Source organism: Bufo gargarizans, chromosome 4 (assembly GCF_014858855.1).
Source record: "Bufo gargarizans isolate SCDJY-AF-19 chromosome 4, ASM1485885v1, whole genome shotgun sequence".
NCBI lineage: Eukaryota > Metazoa > Chordata > Amphibia > Anura > Bufonidae > Bufo > Bufo gargarizans.
In genome coordinates this window covers 311,624,578-311,646,451 of record NC_058083.1, presented here as the reverse complement: position 1 = coordinate 311,646,451, position 21,874 = coordinate 311,624,578, and the positions used below count along the sequence as shown (strand labels likewise).

The 21,874-nt window shown below is 41.0% G+C and overlaps 1 protein-coding gene across 4 annotated transcripts in view; it reads left to right on the top strand.

Annotated features, from left to right (window-relative positions):
* Positions 1 to 21,874, top strand: part of PTPRK (protein tyrosine phosphatase receptor type K) — a 348,184-nt gene that overhangs the window by 142,704 nt on the left and 183,606 nt on the right. For all 4 annotated transcript variants that reach the window (XM_044291903.1, XM_044291905.1, XM_044291906.1 and 1 more), the window contains exon 6: positions 16,976 to 17,150. In XM_044291903.1, coding sequence (XP_044147838.1) covers positions 16,976 to 17,150 — 175 coding nt within the window. The remainder of the gene's footprint in view (positions 1 to 16,975; positions 17,151 to 21,874) is intronic.

The window sequence follows — 21,874 nt, the reverse complement described above, 5'->3', positions numbered from 1 at the left end:
TAGAGTCCATCCGTTCACCTTTTCTGCGTCGCACAAAGACACGGTGGTTGGAACCAAAGATCTCACATTTGGACTCATCAGACCAAAGCACAGATTTCCACTGGTCTAATGTCCATTCCTTGTGTTCTTTAGCCCAAACAAGTCTCTTCTGCTTGTTGCCTGTCCTTAGCAGTGGTTTCCTAGCAGATATTCTACCATGAAGGCCTGATACACACAGTTTTTCTTTACTTAGCTGCTTTTTTCTTGCCATAATACTAATTCTAACAGTCTATTCAGTAGGACTATCAGCTGTGTATCCACCTGACTTCTCCATAACGCAACTGATGGTCCCAACCCCATTTATAAGGCAAGAAATCCCACTTATTAAACCTGACAGGGCACACCTGTGAAGTGAAAACCATTTCAGGTGACTACCTCTTGAAGCTCATCAAGAGAATGCCAAGAGTGTGCAAAGCAGTAATCAAAGCAAGAACCTAGAATATGACATATTTTCAGTTGTTTCACACTTTTTTGTTATGTATATCATTCCACATGTGTTAATTCATAGTTTTGATACCTTCAGTGTGAATCTACAATTTTCATAGTCATGAAAATAAAGAAAACTCTTTGAATGAGAAGGGGTGTCCAAACTTTTGGTATGTACTGTATGTATATATTACTGGGTCGCCATCTTGGTTGTGGTATCGGATGTCTTTTATGTGAAATGTTAATCTCGCAGCATGAGAAGCATTCGACGCCTGCGCAGTATGATTTTTCTGACGCCAATCAGGTCCTGCCGTCTTGAGCTACATGTGAGACTCTGATAATGAGCTATTTGATTTTGAACACAGAATGATGTACTCCTGTGATTGGATGTTTGTCAATGAAGGATATTTTACGATATAGATCATAGTACACATATTTAGACAAAGAATCGTGTACACATTTGTGGAATCACTGTGGAATTATGTATTTTAATTCCGTTTTTGAGTATATGAACACTAAATCATGTAATCACTGTTTAATCATGTATGTTATATAAGCACTTGACTTTGCACATTGTAACAAGGCTTGACAAAGGCTCCATAGAGAGAGCTGAAACGTTGCTATCACATGGGTTAATAAATTACCCACTTTTTTACACTGATACAAGTGTGCTGCCTTTGCTCTTTTGGTATAAGTAGCTAGACCTTGGTCTTTTGAAGGTATTGCACCGCCGATTTGTTTGTGTGCTGCTCTTTAACCTTTTTTGTGTATAAAATGCAAACAAGAATCCATTTTGTGAAATAGACAATATTGTGAGGATTATGTAGAATATATATATATTTCACAAAATGGATTCTTGTTTGCATTTTTGAAAGATCTACCTGAAGTTTAATAGGCACGCAGCTAGGCTCATGGTTGGACTGCAGACCATCATTATTTTATTTTAATATTTTATTTGTGCATTTATTAGGGTATATTGATGCATTTTTGAGTGATTGAGGGGAGTATATGTATTTTTTGCCTGTCTTTTCCTGGTCTATATATCGACAAGTATGAATAAATATTTTATGATCCGGTCAGTTTATGCCTTGATTACCTTACCATAGTAGATTGCATTTCTGATTTATCTTACCATAGTAGATATTGCTTTTCTTCTCAGGTAAGAGTACTCAACATGATTTGATTTGCTTTAATTATTATTTTTATCCATCTATATCATTGTGAGCCGTCAGTTATCTGTGAGTTGTATATAGATGGCTGTCAATCACTGATAGGACCTCCTCCTTGACTTCAAAGCCCAGAATGAGCAGGAATTTAAATGAATAAAATGTTATACTGAATCTTTTCCCATAAAGCTATGTATTAATCTGCTCAGTTCCTGCTGTCCTATAACATGCTGCCTGTAGCTTACACTTCATTTTCATAGCGACAGGTTTCATTTAACCATACACTACCTACTGAAAGAGGGGCCATGGGGCTCAGTGGAGTGCCGTGGTAGTTTTCTTGTTTGCCCGACATATGGCTATCAGACACTGCAGCACAGCCGTTAGTTTTTGTTTATAGTCTATTATAGTCTTTATGCAGCTGCTTCAACCCCCAGCCATCAGCATTTATCGCCAGGATCAGCCATGCCGGGTATATGCTGGGGAAAGGTAATGTTACACGCATGAGCACGGTCATCCAGAGCAGGTTCATAGATGTTCTTATTCATAAACTGTAGGGTTCTTAAGCAGAGGTAGGTGGACAGGGATAGTCTTGAACGTATTAGGCCTCTTTCAAACAGCCGTAGTGCTCCCGTGGCTGTATTGCGGGGCCACATACAGCGGTTCCGCAATACACGGGCCACCGGCCGTGTGGATTCCTCATCACATATGCGGACCCATTCACTTGAATGGGTCCACAAATCCAGAGATGCGGAACGGAAGCACGGAACCGCACTGAAGCACTACAGAGTGCTTCGGTGGGGTTCCGTTCCGTGCTTCTGTTGCGCAAAAAAATAAAACTTGCTCTATCTTTTTGCGTAACAGACGGATCGCGGACCCCATTCAAGTGAATGGCTTCGTGATCCACATGCGGCTGCCCTGCGGTCGGTGCCCATGCATTGCGGACCGCAATTTGGGGTCTGCAGCCCGGGCACCAATAGCGCACAGTCGTGTGCAGGCCTTAATGGATATGAAATCTTGGAGCATACCAAAGGACAAGTATGCATGCATTGCATTTGATGTACACATAACATAAACATTTTTCATGTAAAATCATTTTAGTCCAGACTTATATTACAAGTAAAAAAAAAATAATAATTGTAAGAATTGTTTATAAATGCATTCATGGAAAGTAGGGGTGTACAGCCTGTGGCCCATAACCATCTAGTCACAAACATATGTCTGGTTGTTGCTCGCATACTGTATATATTTGATGAATGGCACAGAGAGGGGTGTGCAGCGGGGTATGTTTTTATTGTGTACTGAGACCCCCATATATTAGCAGAGTTAAGGTATCCGGACTCCACCTGACCTGGAGAAGTGACCGTGCATGCGATCCTCTCCACTGAAGTTTATGGGGGTAGTTAAATACAGTATTTGCCTATTTCAGCAACTTACATAACTACATTGGAGACACCTTGTATGGTCCTTCTGAAGTGCTAATAAGGGATAAGGGGGACTCGCGTAATACCAATAGGTGGAGCCCTGGAATTGTATTGTAACTGATACCTACCAGACAGTTGGGGCCTGTTATTCTATATAATACCCCTTTAAGTTTTATCAGCCTCTTAGGATGTGCATCTCTTTTATAACGGACTTGGGATTTTATCATGTATTGCAGTAGCGTTATTCAGGCCTCATTTAGTTCAGTATGTTTTTAAACTACACCGCTATACTGTGCCCTCAGTCTTATACCATACCCACAATTTAAAGCAATACCATTTGAAGCAGTTTAGCGAGGAAAACATTTATTGCAGCAGAAGTCTCCTGAATCCATCCTGTTCTATCTCTTCCTCGTGGGACAGATGACATATGGTAATATATTATTACAGTAGTATCTGTAATGTAAAGCTGTGACTGTATCAGCTGATTCAGCCGTCCATCGCTTGCTTCCCTCTAATGTACCTGAATCATATCATATCTGGTAGCCGTGCAGAAACAATCTGCTATGTTTCCGTTTAGCCGCAGAGAGATCCCTAGCGGATGATCTGAAATGTGATTGCTCAGTACACAGGAGCACTTTGGCTGTCGAAGGAGCAGACTGGAATTCATTCCTTGTGACAGCTGTGAATTGCATCAGGTTCTCACAATTAAAGTGGGTGGATGCACTGCACACTCAGAGGAACGAGCACAATGGGGCAGGCATCGCATTCCATTCCAGCAGAAACAAAGCGTGTGGCCATTCTGTTAGACAGGTTTAAGCCCCAGAAGCTTGCAAACTCCAAAAATAGTTTGTTTTCAACTCTGCTGCCTGTTAGGTATTCAAATGCCTTTACTTGTAGCATTGGTTCCCCCCGCCTGACCTGTTCATTGAGGTGTTGTCCAATGGGATACAACTTCTTAGAAAAGGGGAAGGAACATTACTCAGCGACTCCCTACTACTAGCATTCTGATGCTTACCAGGTTTCTGCTTCTCTCCACCTCCTTGCCGGACCACCCTTTTAACGTCTATGTGGGGGTCAGATGGCTGATTTTTGGGGAGAGGCATAAAATTGAGCCAGAAGAGGACAAATAACAAAAATAACTATTGCTCACTTCCAATGGTCCACTGCTGTTCTGATCCCCACTGTTCTCCACTCCCTGGTCCCAGGAACTAACTTGGACTGTCCACTGGACAGAACTGTGACCCGCTTCAGCTAGTGATTCGCTGACTGGCAGTTCCAAGCTAGGACAGGAAGTAGGAGAGGTGCGGAGTCTAAAGCAGTGGCAGGGATCAGTGAATGTGAGGAATGCTTATTTATTTTGAACCCTTTGTAACTTGTTTTTATTTTTAGTTCTATCTCCCCAGAAAACCGCCTAACTCCTCACTTTAAAATTGAAAAAAAAAAATAATCAAACACTCCAAAAATGTAACTTTTTTTTATTGTACATTTTATATCTGAAGTAAATCTAGTTGGCACACGACTCTGGGGACACAAGTGGATTTTTTAACCCCTTAGTGGCATGACTAATTTAAGATTTAAAGAGTACCTGTGAATCCCAAAAAGTGAGCTAATGTATTCTAGTTGGCCATGCTTACCTGAACATGGCACACTTTCACTTATGAATATGTGCCCTCTCATTCTGCAGTAATGTCCCCTGAAATTTCTGGCACCACACATGTCAGTCTGAAGTGACTAGCCACAGAGGTGTGGCTAGTCACTTCACTTCTTTGCTAGAGGTTTCTCTGTCACCCAGTCACCAAATGCAGCGTGATCTCGCGAATTCTAAAGGGACCGTGTCTTACTCAAAGTGGAGGGAGACGCTGCCACAGAGAACAGCCTTCTCTGCAGCAATGTCACTCCTGTCCGAGTCACACTGTCCCATTGGAAGCTATGGTACAGCGTGGTCTCGTGAGAAGTCTCTCGCGAGATTACGCTGCATCATGAGGCTGTGTGATGGAGATTGTCACAGTGGGAGAAACATCCTGTAGGTAGTAAAGAATAGAAGTGACTGACATATGGTGTGCCCGAAATATCAGGAGACAATTACTGCAGAACGGGAGAGCGGGGGCACATTGTCATAAGTGAAAGTATGCCATGCTCAGGAAAACATGGTAAATTATAATATAGTTTACAAAAGGGGGGGGGGGGGCTAACCTGGGTAAAGGTATTTTTTATACACGCATATATTAATGCCAAGAATGGCCTAGACCTATCTTGACCCAGGTATAAAGTGTGTATTAAAACCTCACTTTTAATTTGACATAATGATAAAACGGCTGTAAGACCATAACAAACAATTAAAACACTTTGTTTCCACCCCAAAGAGTTGACAACTTAGTGCACATCTCCCTCACCCTGGCAGCAACTATCTCCTATTCACCACAACTATGTCTGCAGAGCTTGAACATAGGGGGGCAATGTGTGGATGGACTAATGTAAGCAAACTGCCTGTCGTTGCCTGCAAAAACTGATTAAATGGAATAGGTGACTTTGCTCCTACACACAAACGTTCACAGCACAGCACACTTGTCTGACACTACGTCAGTAGCTGTCAAGACGCTTTCCCACACGCTGCTAAGCGCTCCACCTAGCTCAAAAACCTTGCTATATTGAATGAAATGTCCTACACAAGGACTTCTAAGCTAATAAGCAACATTGGAGTGGACAACAATTGTTAAAATCAACTGCCCCCCAACATGTTTCACCAGATCACTGGCTTCTTCAGGGGTCTGGGCAGAATTGAAGACAACAGACATGATGGTGGTATATATGCTGCAGTTCTGTGATTGATTTGTGTGGTAGCCAATTGCTGTTAAGCAAGCTACACCAAGTGACAAATGAGATTTGGAATAGCTGCCCTCCCTATTTTGTTGTTGACAAATGAAAGGAGGAGGAGGTCTGCTTATGACATCATGCGCAAGCTGTCACTGCGCTCCAACTTAGAAAATCAGCCAGAGGAAACACTTTTTAAAAAAAAAAAAGGAAACCCTTTTTTTAAAAAAAAAGGAAACACTTTTTTTTTTCTTTGTTAACCAAGTGCTCACGCATCGGCTGCTGGCGCAGGACATGCGCATCGGACATGTCTTGACTTCCCTTACTTTTTAGTTAGTGCGCATGGGTAAAGGCAATCAGTGTTTTGGCTACTAGAGACTGAGTGCTCACGCACCCGCTGCCTGCTCAGTATATGCGCTTCGGAAAGAATCATCTCGCTGATTTTCTAAGTTGGAGCGCAGTGACAGCTTGCGCATGATTCTAGTAAGAAGCAGGGCGGCACTACCACAACATCTCGCAGTTGAGGTATCAGATTATTGAAGGTGTATCATTACCCCGTCGAGGGGGTGACAGAAATAAATTGTTATTGAAAAGAGAGGCTTACTGGATCCATCGTCTTCAGACAATGGAGCCCAGGGGCCTCAATCGTGAGTACAATGTGTCCTGCTTCCTATAAGGCATCCGGCCTTATGCAATCCGATAAATATATTTATTTTTTTCTGTAGCGTGATTAATCACTGCAAGAATGGATTATGTGGCTGAAAATCTTCGCCAGTATAGAGTGGATATGTTTTTTGCGAATTTTCTATTGCGAATTTTCAATTGCGAATTTTTCAATGTGAATTTTTTATTGCGATTATTTGACATGCAAATTTTTATTTAATGAGGGAGGCGGAGCTCCTTTGATGTCAGTTCCTTTGTGTTTCATTTATGTATAAATAGCTGGAGTGTAAGATGTTTTATTGCGGTCTGATGAAAGCACACCTGTGCTGAAACGCGTCACTATGCCATTTGAATATGTGACTGAATAAATCTACATTGTGATCTACATCAGTGAAGTGCCGGTCTTTTCCTTTGAAAAGCTTGCTCATGATGTCATAAGGAGACCTTCTCTGCCCTGTTTTCATTTGTCAACAACAAAATAGGGAGGGCAGCTATTCCAAATCTCATTTGTCACTTGGTGTAGCTTGCTTAACAGCAATTGGCTACCACACAAATCAATCACAGAACTGCAGCATATATACCACCATCATGTCTGTTGTCTTCAATTCTGCCCAGACCCCTGAAGAAGCCAGTGATCTGGTGAAACATGTTGGGGGGCAGTTGATTTTAACAATTGTTGTCCACTCCAATGTTGCTTATTAGCTTAGAAGTCCTTGTGTAGGACATTTCATTAAATATAGCAAGGTTTTTGAGCTAGGTGGAGCGCTTAGCAGCGTGTGGGAAAGCGTCTTGACAGCTACTGACGTAGTGTCAGACAAGTGTGCTGTGCTGTGAACGTTTGTGTGTAGGAGCAAAGTCACCTATTCCATTTAATCAGTTTTTGCAGGCAACGACAGGCAGTTTGCTTACATTAGTCCATCCACACATTGCCCCCCTATGTTCAAGCTCTGCAGACATAGTTGTGGTGAATAGGAGATAGTTGCTGCCAGGGTGAGGGAGATGTGCACTAAGTCGTCAACTCTTTGGGGTGGAAACAAAGTTTAATTGTTTGTTATGGCTCACAGCCGTTTTATCATTATGTCAAATTAAAAGTGAAGTTTTAATACACACTTTATACCTGGGTCAAGATAGGTCTAGGCCATTCTTGGCATTAATATATGTGTGTAAATTATAATCTTATTGTATATGATGTTACCAAATTACAAATTGAGAAGAGAGATGTGCAGATAGGTAGGTCTGCTTGGAGGACAATGCCTAAATTGGTATGAATGAGAAAAAATAAATAATATATATATATATATATATATATATATATATATATAGCAGCACAGAAAAATCTGCGGCACTCCTTGAAGTGAAAAAAATGTGCAATTTTATTCACACATGTCAGAAGAGACAACGTTTCGGTTCTCTCACAGAACCTTTTTCAAGTCAGCTGTCTCTTCTGACATGTGTGAATAAAATTGCACATTTTTTTCACTTCAAGGAGTGCCGCGGATTTTTCTGTGCTGGTTATCCGGTCCCATATCAAGGGATCACTGCGGGCACCGTTACAGCTACAGCTGCGTATTGAGGAGTGCTGCCTGACCTTTCTTATGGATATATATATATAGTGGACAGCAGAAGCACGGAGCAGTAACATGATTGATAATGCTCTGTGCCTCTCTGTGATCTCTTTACTACGAAATCACAGTGACAACTTTATCTCACTTTGATTTCGTAGTAAAGAGATCACAGAGAGGCACAGAGCATTATCAATCATGTTACTGCTCCGTGCTTCTGCTGTCCTCATCGGGTCTTGGCACTCTTTCACACAGCGGATGTCATGCTCGGCATCCGCTTGTGTGAAACAGCCCTAACTGGTGCTGACTGCAGCCCCATAACTATCTGAGACTGAAGGGCTTCAAAAACAAAAAACGTCTTCAAAGACCTCGTCTCCTTAAACGCCACAGAACTGCTCGTTTGGACTTTGCAAGAGAGCACCAAAAATGCGACATTCAAAGCTGGAAGAAAGTTTTATTCTCTGATGAGAAAAAATTTAACCTTGATGGTCCTGATGATTTCCAGCGTTACTGGCATGACAAGCAGATCCCACCAGAGATGTTTACTACTCGCCACAGTGAAGGGGGCGCCATAATGATCTGGGGTGCTTTTTCCTTCAGTGGAACAATAGATCTTCAGGAAGTGGGGTAATGACTGGGTTTGTCAACAGGACATTAAATTAAATGCTCAAATTTTTTGGGGTCTCACTCCCATTTCTTCTTGTTGCATGTTGAAGCTCTACTTGGAACCTTGTTAAGATCCAGCCATGCTAAACTTTTGATCAGAACTGTATATGTTTGTGTAATTAAAATATATATATATATATATATATATATATATATATATACACACTTTCTGATGCTGTATCCAGCCAAATCCATGATGCACTCCTTTCTCTGATGCAACTTCAGCACCAACTTTAACACCCAGCTAGTTTATAGCTCCTCCCACCAGCTGGTTACATAGACACTCCCCTATCACTGCCCCTAACACCCAACTAGTTTATAGCTCCTCCCACCAGCTGGTTACATAGACACTCCCCTATCACTGCCCCTAACACCCAGCTAGTTTATAGCTCCTCCCACCAGCTAGCTATTTAGGGGCGTGTCTAACGCTGACACTGTTGCTACTTTGACACATCCATTGACATAATATCACAGAAAATAAGAAAGAGCTTCATGGTCATGTGCCCACAGCCAAGAATGGGAGACAAAGGTAAAAGAAATACATTACAAAATGACAGTTACCTTCATACATTTTTATAGAGTGCTGATGCTAATTCGAAAACCTGTTTTAGCATAGAATGGATACAGTAAACATTTGAAATGGTTCACTGCATAAGACCACTCTGAAGAATGGAGCTGCTGACACCTGTTATTTCTCAGAGCTGCTGCTGGCTGGAAATGGGGAATGAAAGAAAGGTCAAATCAGGGGTGCACCACCAATATGGCCAGGTGAGGCGATCGCATGGGGGGGGGGGGGGCGAGCACCATTTGAATTTTCGCCTTAGACAGCAGAAAGCCTACGTGCACCCCTGGGTCAAATAAAGGTAAAGCTGAAAAGTGAACAAAAGAAAGCAAACGGTTATTAATGAAGCTTGAAAGTTAAAATATAAGTTGCAGGAACCTTTATGAAATTTGCCTGGCAAGAATTGGGGGTTAACCGTCAGTACAGGAATGCTGACATGTTCGTGTTTCTAGAAATCCATTTCAACTAATCAACAGAAATCTGCCACCTTCAGATGACAAGCTGCTTTTTTTTCCTTTTCCCTTTCTGACATGTGAATGTAAGGAAGTTTGGAGGTGTTAGTGTTGACAGGCGTGCAAACCGAAACGAGAGAGGGCCCTGGGCGAAGCTGAACCTTACTTTTAACATGGGGATGAATGGGACTCATACTGTGCCTTTAAATGCTGACAGTGGGTACACTGATGTGACCTTGTTATGTCACTGTAGCCTTAATTACGCTGATTGGGGGTAATTTAGCCCTCATGAATTATATGCCCAACACTCATCCTGGATCGCTCCTTCTGAGATAGCGGCTCCAGCTGTTCTTTTGATGCAGCTGCTAGAAGTGCACCGTGTAATCAGATGTTTTATCATGTTCCTTCAGCTATACTCATGTCTACTTACTTTTTATGCATTAATATAAAAAAAGAATGAAGTTGTGATTTTTATGGTAGTTAGAAATTACTGTAATAACTAGAGATGAGGGTTCACGCTTCGTTTACTGGTAAAAGGTGAATTGCGTTATGGATTCCGTTACCACGGACCATAACGCAATTCTATGACTGAATGCATCATGCATAAGGTGATGCCTTTTAGATGTATTCCATTATTCATGCCATCATAATGGAAGTCTATGGCCTGCATAACGGATCCGTCCCGTTTCCGTTATGCAGGAGATGACTTCCGTCATAGACTTGCGTTATGGACTGTGGTAACGGAATCAATAACGCAATTCAGCTTATACCGGTAAACGAAGCGTGAACGAATTTCAAAATATGAAATTCACTCATCTCTAGTAATAACATTGAATGTTAATCGAAAAACATCTATTCACAGTTTTTGAGGACTGTAGCTTTAAACAATAACCTTCCCTATCCTTCATCCATCTGTACAGCATTCTGTCTCGCTGCTTCCGTATTTATCATTTCCTCCTACGCAATGACAGCAAATGATCATGTTTGTCATTCTCCTAGGCTTACATAGCCTACGACATATAGATCTTGCTTTGATTGCCTAAATACTTGCAGAATCCTGGAATAAATTCTAGTCAAATGTCTTTTGGTTTGTGGGAAGTGATATCGTGATTTATAGGAACGATGTCCATTATAATGCAAAACGTGTCTGTGGAGGTAGTGGAAGTCCTATTGTAAAAGCAGGAAATATGAGACTTTTCATAAAAATTCTAAATGGCAGCTGAAGATTTAAACTGAGCATATTTGACCTTCTCTGTGAGACAGACAAAAAAAATAAGGGAAAAAACAAACAGCAGGTGGCGCTATACAGATACATTTTATTGGATATCTCACTGGCTATACTAAATTTTAATTTTAATTACAAAAGTATTCAGATCCTTGGGCTGGTTTGGAAAATGTCAAATATATTTTGCGACATAACCCCTTTAAGGCTGTCTGTATACATTAGATAGATCTAAGGCTACTTTCACACTAGCGTTAAAGTTTTCCGGTATTGAGTTCCGTCCTAGGGGCTCAATTCCTGGAAAAAACGCATTCGTTTTATCCCCATGCATTCTGAATGCAAAGCAATCCGTTCAGTATGCATCAGGATGTCTTCTGTTCTGTCCGTTTTACGGCATTTGACCGGAGAAAATACTGCAGCATGCTGCAGTATTTTCTCCGGCCAAAATTCTGGAACACTTGCCGGATTTCCGAATCCGGCATTGATTTCCATGGAAATGTATTAATGCCAGATCCGGTACCAGGAGATTGTATTAATGCCAGATCCGGTTCAGGAAATTGCCGCATTGATGGATCCGGTTTCCCGGTCTGCGCATGCGCAGGCCTTTAAAAATGTGAAAAAAAATAAATGCCAGATCCGTTTTTCCAGATAACACTGGAGAGACTGATTCGATATTTCAAAGCATTTGTCAGACTGATCTAGAAACAAATGATATCTGTTTGCATACGGATTTCCGGATCCAACAACGCTAGTGTGAAACTAGCCTTAGCCAAATGCACATTCCTCTGTTTAGATCTACTTGAATTTTTTTGGGGGTTTCATACATTTTTTTTTTTTTTTTTTGCAGAAATTATTGCATAAAGTCAGTACTATTAGATGCACATGCCCCCAAAAAATTTGCTCACTATCAATAATGTCCATATATAGAGTAGCTATTGAGAAAACTGCCACCATGTATAACCTAAGAAAGATTAAAGGTATGTTACAGAATTTTAAATGTGATGTGATCCTCAGGCCATCAATATCAGATCAGTGCGAGTCTGAGACCCCCCCCCCCCCCCCCCCCCACTAGCCGATCAGCTGTTTCAGTGTAGCTTCGGTACTGGAATTCGTCGCCAGAGCTGCATCCATTGTGCAGTTCACGCCCCTCTTGGCTACAATGGGGCTGTGCACTTCCAGAGTTACTCTAAAAATACTTATTGGTGGTGGATGGGGGTTGGATGCCTGTGGGTAGGCTATCAATATTAGAATCCTGGAATACCCCTTTAAGAAGCACAGTGAAAAATGATTTCAAAATGTGAGTGGTAGACCGGTACACTAACTAGCTAAATCATAAGGTGGTCTCCTAATAATGCCTTTCTGAGGAAATCTGATGACTCGTACAATCTACATCGTGCATAACCTGTAGCCCACAGCAGTTTCTGCTTCAGTGTACATGTGGCAATTACCTGAGCAGCGCTCAGACAGTCCCTTGCCGTGGTGGTTTTATTATTTTACACCCTTTTTTACCCCCTATTTCACGCTATATTAACCCCTTTAATAGGTCCTAGTACCCCATGACTACTATATGGCATACGGTTAAAACTTGAAAAGTTTGACTTTAAATCCTCTGGAAAAGGTGGTTGTCATAACCATTCATAACATCTCCCTTTTTTCGGATGTCTGCTGAACTTTTAGCACTGTGTGAGTAATTTCCAGCTTCTGCCCTTGTATCCGATTCTACACGCTTCCATTTATAAAAGTAGTTAAGAAGGCTATATACATATTACTGTTAGCCCTGCAGCGTTTGCATCAATATGATGTCCTTTAAAATATTAACCAACTGTAATTAAAACTCGTTATTGAAAGCGATGCTTTGAATTCCTGATATGCTTAAGGCTGAGGTACCCTAATTAAATGGCACAAAAACTCGTTGGAGGGATAATGCCACCCCTCGCTATTGCTGGTTAGTAGTTCTGTGGACTGGAAGAAATTACCGGAAATACTGTCTTTACCTTTTGAGTTGCCTTAAAATAGCCTTTAATGAATGCAAATCAAAAGTAATCAACTGAATAGACTGCATGCTCAGAAAACAGTTCGTAGCGCTCCGTCATTATTAAAATGTGCGGTATGTATTTAAATTTAGAACGCGAAGACCAAACGGATTGGCATCCTTCAAAATACCGGGAAAAGTTAGGGTACATGCACACAAACGTTGTTTGTTTCAGTGTACGTTCAGTTTTTTGTTTTGTTTTTTGCAGATAGGATGCGGACCCATTCATTTCAGTGGGTCTGCAAAACATGTGGAGAGCACACAGAGTGCTATCCGCATCTATTGCTCCGTTTGTCCTATTCTTGTCCGTTTTGTTACAATGGATCCACATAAAAAATGGATGGCATACAGATGTCATCCGTTTTTGTTTGCGGATCTTCAATTTGCGGACCGCAAAACACATACGGTCGTGTGCATGTAGCCTACATTTTCCTCAAGAATTGTAGAAGTTGCTTACTTTTTAAGCATTGCTTCTTTAAAAGTGCTGCTTTTATGTTCAAGGGGTTGGCCACTTTGTAATATGTTATGCTTACTTATATATATTCTGTGCCAGCTTCTGTTATCCTGTGGCGATTTACATTCCTTCCCTTTTTGGGTGTTTTTTGGCAAATGAGCCTCCTCACAGCATACCAAGCACAGCACCCTTCATTTTATTGCAGCAGTGCCTGGAATTTACAGCCCAGGCCTTTTCGCTTGGGCTCGTAGTGGATTTAACTTCGTTTGTTTGCCTACCAAAATAACATTTGTGATGTTTTTATGTGACATTTTTCAATATTTTTTTTAACAATTGTATTTATTTTATTTGGGGAAAACTGCATTTTTAGTCATTTTTTTTCCAAATTATAGCTTCTTATTCTTTAAGCCAACTGACACCAAAATACATTATTAAAATAGGTTCCCTTTGATCATTTTAATACATATTTTTTTTTTTTTTTGGGTGGCTGTTTTATTTGATTTAGGCCTTTTTTTTTTTTTTTTTTTTACTTGTATTTTATTATATTTTTGTACTTAATTTTTTTATATATATTTTTGACACATGTCCCCCAAGAAGTTTTTAAAGGATCTCTGGTGGACACTGACATTTTTAGGAGGCCCAGTAGCAGGTGAAAGTCACCCTGCCTGAGACTCCCAGCAATCCCATGATCACCCGTCAGGGGAGGGGAATACACTTTAGACATTTTTCATTCACTGCAGGTAGCAAAAAGCAGACACCGTACTGCACAGTCACCATGCAGGAAGGGTATGTTTGCATCCAGTGTAGAAGCCCCCTGGTAAAAGAAATGAAAAATAACATTTTAAAAACTTTTATTTTTATTTTTCTGCTTACTCAAAAGGATTTTCTGACATTTTTAATACTGGTGACCTATCTTCTGTATAGGTCATCAGTATTTGGTGGAGGTCCCAGGTGTTGGACCCCCACCAATCAGCTGTTTTCAGAAGGCACCAGCGCTCCTGAAAGCACGGGTGCATTCTCACAGCTTGCCAAGTAGAGCGCTATACATTGCATAACGGCTGTGCTTGGTATCATCCTCAGCCCCCTTCACTTTTAAGGGGGTGAGCTGCGCCTAGGCCATGTGGTCTAGGAAAAGCTGGAAAAGACTGCTGCTCTCACAGGAGCTCTGGTGCCTTCCGAAAACATCTCACCGGTGGGGGTCCCAGGTGTTGGACTCCCACCAATCAAATACTGATGACCTAGCCAATTTAAATGGCATTTAAATGATGACCCTAAAATGATATACACGTTGCCTTATCTAATCTAAAGCATGCATTGCGGAATTGCTGCAGAGACCCCTCACGGTCAACTTTATCTATGGGAAATGTGACCAATTATGTTACCATTTTATTGACGTGTGACTTCACTAAACCTAGTGTATGCAGTGTGCAGTTTCTGGCATGGATTGTTTCCTGTTTCAGAATGTAGAGTGGATGATTTTAAGGTTCTTCGGTGAGATCCTACTACTAACCGGAAATATTAATTTATCCCACGTATCTCCTGGAGACATCAGAAACCTTTACCTGCATATGAGGGTGAATGAGTGCAGCATAGTTTTTGTTAAGTATTAATTTAGCCCACATATCTCCTGGAGAAATCTGAAACCTTTACCTGCATATGAGGGTGAATGTGTGCTGCATAGTTTTTGTGAGCCCTTTATGTTGCTGTATAATTGCAAAATAACTTTTTTTTTCAGAGCCCTATAATACCGTACCTTATCTCACAGAAGCAGATGTGCTCTGCCTTCTGATGGTCTTATTAATACTTTGATTCTCTCTTTATTAGACATGAGGTGGCTCGGTTAGACGACCTCTCTTCAGTTTTTTATTTTATTACAGGCAGAGATCATGAGCTGATAATTCTGCCCAGAAATCCGTGTGACATCTAAACCACTTCATTGTCTTGGTTGCAGAGATTGTGAAAGATAAACTAGGTTGTATTTCTGTCCATTTTTTTTCTGAAATGGTTACTGAGATCCCATAATCATAAAACCGTAAAATATCAAATGCAGTCTACTACGTATCACTTAGGTCTCTTTCACACGGGCGTCATGTTTTTGACCCAGATGAGATGCGGGTGCGTTGCGAGAAAATGTGCGATCTTTCTCCGAGAGTGCAAAACATTGTAATGCGTTTTGCGCCTGCGTGAGAAAAATCGTCATGTTTGGTACCCGAACCCGGACTTCTTCACAGAAGTTCTGGTTTGGGATCGGTGTTGTGTATATTCTATTATTTTCCCTTATAACATGGTTATAAGAGAAAATAATAGCATTCTTAATACAGAATGCATAGTACAATAGGGATGGAAGGGTTAAAAAAAAAAAATAATTTTACTCACCTAAATCCACTTGATCGCGCAGCCCGGCTTCTCTTCTGTCTTCTTCTTTGAGGAATAGGACCTTTGATGCCGTCACTGTGCACATCACATGGTCCATCACCATGGTGATGGATCATGTGACGGACCATGTGATGAGCACAGTGGCGTCACCACAGGTCCTTTTCCTGTGCACAGCAAAGGTGAAGACAGAAGAGAAGCTGGACTGCGCGAGCAAGTGGATTAAGGCGAGTTAAAAAATTTTTTTTAACCCCTCCAGCCCTATTTTACTATGCATTCTGTATTAAGAATGCTATTATTTTCCCTTATAACCATGTTATAAGGGAAAATAATAATGATCTGGTCCCCATCCCGATCGTCTCCTAGCAACCGTGCGTGAAAATCGCACTGCATCTGCACTTTTTCACGCAGCCCCATTCACTTCTATGGGGCCTACGTTGCGTGGAAAACGCACAAAGAGGAGCATGCTGCGATTTTCACGCAACGCACAAGTGATGCGTGAAAATCACCGCTCATGTACACAGCCCCATAGAAATGAATGGGACCGGATATGGTGCGGGTGAAATGCGTTCACACGCGGAAATCTCGCCCGTGTGAAAGGAGCCTTAAAGGAGTTGTTGCATGAGAAATATTCTACATTTTTCAACCAGCGCCTGGATCATATATCTGAATGGAACCACCTGCTCTTTGTTCTTTTCCTTAATTCTCTGTCCACCTAGTTGAGGTGGTTGCACATGCTCAGTTCCAACCTTTAACTGCCACCAGCCCTATCTAATGTTAGAAACTGAGACAGCTGTAGAGAGCTGTAATTAAAAGACCCCTGAGAAAGGACACACCCCTTGAGCTGGGATGGCGGAGAGCTACAGCAAAAAGGACACCAAATCTAGCAGAGCAATGAATGGGAACATCTCTGCATCCTTGTGAGGTGCAGGGCTGGTTCTAGCTTTGCTAGAAAGAGATTGTTGTGTTCTATATTTCCTCCGACTTTCATTTGATATGAATCATGCGTGAACTTTTTTGATGTACATTTAAAAGAATGCTACAGCATAATCTCCAGTTGTGTATTTATCATTTACTGGTGTATTTGTTCATATGGTAATATGACTTTTTTTTGGGCTATTTTCAGAGAAGGAATGGAGAAGACATCCCTGTAGCGCAAACAAAAAACATCAATCACAGAAGGTTTGCTGCCACTTTTAAGTTGCGCGAGGTGACCAAAGCAGATGAAGATTTATATCGATGTGTAACGCAATCAGAGCGAGGGTCTGGAGTCTCAAACTTTGCCCAACTCATCGTCCGAGGTAAAAAAAAAAAATATAAATATATCAGTTCTTTGGATCTGTTCTACTTCTAGATTGTATTTCGGCCGACACAGTATATGAAATTCATCAACAGTGTCATAAATACACACAGGTTTTGTTAATAATACAAATATGGGTTCCCCAGGTAAAGTCCTTAAATCTGGTCTATTATTTACACTCACTGTCCTGTTAAAGTCTATTTTAGAAAAAAAAAAAAGGATCTGATTAGTGTTAAAGGGTAACTGTCATATTTTTATTTTATTTGCTAGTTTATTAGAGCTAGGCTTGTATACCTGAGTTACTCTGTCAATGATTGTCAAAAGACCTGTAATTGCCTTATAATAACAGCTTTCATTAATGTCTGCTGTCCCTTTCCACCGCTCCTTTAAAGCGTTTGTCATCAGAAAAACAGTTATGTAGCTATCAGACATTAGCGATGGGCTAATGTCAGCAGAACATAACTATGACTTGTATCTCCCTGCCTGCCGCCGTCCACGCTAAATAATGACTTTTATAATATGCGAATAAGCCTCTAGGTGCTAGTGGGCCGTTGCTGCCGCACCTTGAGGCTCCGTCTTCTCACCGCTTGGCACGCCCTTGTAAAGGTGATTGACATCCTCTGTCTTCTCCGTGCCCCGCAAATCCTGCGCCTGCGCCGTCCATTTTAGTATTCGGCTCAGTGAGTGAAGTATGCTCACCTGCGGCCGTCCTTCACTCTCTGCTCCTGCGTGAGGTGAGCGCATTGCACCCGCGTGAAAGGGGCCTAAATGTTTAAACAGCCGTAACTAAGGGAAAAACTCAAGGAAAACAGTGCTAATGTTAAGAAACTAAAGATTGCTTTATGCATAATGCTGCTGCAGCAGTAACATATAGTAAAAATTTTTTTTTTTTATGAAAACATGACAGTTAACTTACCAGTCCCCTGCTGTTCCCATTCAGAGACGGGGCAGACATGTTTTTTTAAAATCCTGAGCAACCCCTTGAAAATAGCATGATTGACCAGGAAAATTCCCTTAATTCTCAAGATCAGAGGGAGATCCCAGAGGTTAGCCCTCCCCGATCATAAAGTGATGGCATACCTTGGTGATATGTCACTACTGTATAAGATGGCCAAATCTCCGCATTGATAGTACTATAGATTGCATTATAGTCCCCCTTGGGTAGTGGCTGAGGCTCCATACTGGCCTTTAGGGCTGTTTATTCCATAAATCGGGTTAACTGCAGTTCACTTAAAACCCAGGAGGAGTTCAGAGTCTGTGGTGTTAAAACCTATACTAAAGATTAACTATGGTGACGACTCCTGTATCTCAGTGGCACGTTAAATCTGACATCCTGCTACGTCTGGATAAAAGATGGTAATTTTAAGGGAAGGTTTGGGGCCACTGATACCAATTGCCTATAATGTGAGTTGGCAGCATATTGCCCGTTGTCAACGATGACCCAGGGGTAAGAGTTTATTAGTGCATTTCCTTCTAAAGCCAATGTGACAGGGCATGCCCAGGGCTTTTTTCCCTTGCTGTTTGGAACAAATGAGAATTTCACTCGTTGATGTTGCTGCTGTGTAATATTGATCTGGGTATTAATACAGCCAGAGGATAAGGAAAAAGAAAGCAAACAGTTTACTTTGTCGTGGGTTTTAGTATTGCATTCATTCATTTTGCGCAATACTAATGTTTTTAGCTTGTAGTGCATAGATTTTCTTTTTCGTTTCGCGTTCACGTTGCTAATATGATTAGTATTTTAGAAGGGTGGTCAGTACACTTACTGTAGTAAGCAATGGAAAGTGGTCACTTGAAATAGGATTTATTTGACCACTACTCCTATCTTCATTACTAAGTCTAGGATTGTTTCCATTGTGTCGCATTGATAAAGCCTTACCTTTTTTACTTTTTTTCCTCAGTGTAACTGTAATGGGGCTTTTTTGTGGGATGAGCAACACGATTTTGAGGGGCATATAACTTTTAAGAACTTTTTGGAGGGTAATAGAACAAAATAAAAATTATGCCTTTTTTTGTTTTAAATGTACGTATTTCACTGTTCGACATAAATAGTATATTACCTTTGTTCTGTGGGTCCGTGTAATCAAGACAACAGCAAATATGTCGTTTTATGTTTTGCTACTTTTGCACAATAATGGCACGTCATGTAAAGAAAAATGGTGTCCTTATTCCAAGAGCCATAACTAGTCCATGGTTTCCATGGTTACGACCACTCTACAATCCATCAGTGGTGGTCATGCTTGCAAATTATAGGAAAAAAACACCGGCCTCTCCATAGGCTAGTGCTTTTTCCTATAGTGTGCAAGCACGACCACCCCTGCTGGATTGCAGGGTGGTTGTAACCATGGAAACTAGCAGTGTATAATGCAATTGAAAAATGAATCCAGCCAGCAAAGGAATCAATATAAATAATACATTAGTAAGTGGCTTGTATCATCTTCCTCTACATAATAAATGTTATTTGCTGAAGTGAGACAACCTTTAAGTGCTTTGTATGTTATGCAAGAGTAAAAATTGGCCAAACAGTGAATCACAAGCTGTGTATAGTTCAACTTGCTAGTTAATAAAGTCATGTGATCACTGCAGCTTTTTAAGCATACTGTTGCTCTGTTGTGTAAGGGGTAACCAATGAAATGTAATGTGAGCTGCAATGTTATGACTTTTAATTGTGATTCCTAAAAGAGAACCGGTCACCAAAAAATGCAGTGCAATCTGAAAACATCATGCTGTAGAAGGAGCAGCTGAGCAGATTGATATATACTTTTTTATTTTATTTTTTGGGGGGCGGGGCAGTGGAAAGATTCAGTAAAATTTGTAATTTATATGTTCACAATTCATGTTTTTGCTATTTATTTATTTTTTAACCTCCTGTAAATACCGTATTTTTTGCCCTATAAGGGCCCATAAGACGCACATAGGTTTTAGAGGAGAACAATAGGAAAAGTGTTCCATTACACCTCAGATCAGACCCCCAATGTCACAGACTTCAGATCAGACCCCCAAAGCCTCAGATGAACTCCCAACTTTCAGCCATCTACTAGCCCCCATATGTCAGCCATCAGCCATCAGCCCCAGCACAAATAAAAAAAAAAAAAAAACCTTGCTTACCTCTCCTGCTCCAGGATGCTACTGCTCCTCACCATCACGATCCTCTTCATCCTGCTGTTGGCTGTGTATCGTGGCGCCACAGTGTGAGGTCACAGAGCGCCCTCACGCTGTGCGCAGCCCTGCACAGCCGATAGCCTAGCTGAGGACCAGGAAGCGGTGAGTACAGAGCCTTCACCGCTTCCCGGTCCTCTGGTACTAATGAAGTGCGTCTATAATGGAAGCGCTTCATTAGTATTCGCCCCATAAGACGCAGGGGCATTTCCCCCCCCACTTTGGGGGGGGGGGGTGGAAGTGTGTCTTATGGGGCAAAAAATATGGTACCTATTGGTACAGGAGGGAGGTGTTATTAGTGACTGCTATCTCTTCTTGACTATAGTTTCTGTCTACATCCAATCTGCTTGTTTTCTGAATTGGGTGCAGACCCATTAAAAAAAATGTAGGAGAAAAAAAAAAGTCCTATTGTCTGTTTTGCAGACAAGGATCGGAGATTTCTACAGAAGTTAAAGAATAAATAGTGGTATACTCATCCACAGAATTGATACAGTCATGTGTTTTAACCTTTACACACACAATGCCATCAATCACTGATCAATCAAACACCTCCCTCCTGTACCGATAGCTGTTCACTGGAGGTGAAAAAAGCCAAGATATAAATGTGAAAATTGTAGGCTTTACTGAATCTTTTACCCAAAAACTATACTTCAATCTTCTCAGCTGCTCCTTCTATACAGCATGGTGCATTCCGATTGCACAACTTTTTAAAACAAATTTATATGGATCTTATTAAAAAAACAATATTTTGCAGTTATACCTTTTCTCACAACTGAACCTTATGTCTGTTTTCCATTTCCAGTTACTGGTATAAAAAAGTATGACTTATTAAAAAAGTCAGACGGAGGTCAAAATTTCATTTCACTCATTAATTTTCTCTTTGTTAGCCACTGACATCAAACAAACAGTTCAGTAAGAGCATCTGTCTTGGCAAACTTTCTCTCTGGTGTTTGAGACAATTGGATTACACTCTAACCCATTTACAAGGCATTTATTTTTAATAGTTTTATGTAATATCACGTTCATGAACTGTTGGTGATACAACAAGATCTTACAAGTTTATTGAAATAAGTACTGTCGTACAGAAACAACAAATTTGGATGGAATCCATAGATTTTTTTTTTTTTTTTATAATGTTGCCTGTTTAATGAACCCACAATGTCTCCCATCAAAGGAAAATTCATAAAAGTTAAGGGTTATTTACTATCAGATATGGCATATATCTGGCGCAGAATACGGCACAAAGGCTATTTATGCCGCAATCAGCAACTTTTCCACCGTGCACGTGTGGGCCTGTGTTTGGTGTAGAAAATGGTCTAAATTTAAGCCAAGGAAGCTGGCTTACAGTTAGACTGGTGCATGCGCCAAAGTTACGTAGGGGCTGGCGCATCCAAGGGGTTATTAACACCGGCGTCTAAAATGCTGATCTTAATAAATGACCCCCTTAGTTTCCCCAAAAAACTTTCCGATGTTTCTCCATAGAGATCGCCATAGATATTAGTGTATTGTCATGTGTATTAAGAAGTCAGGAAAGAGAGCCATTGGCCAAACAGACTATTCAGCCAG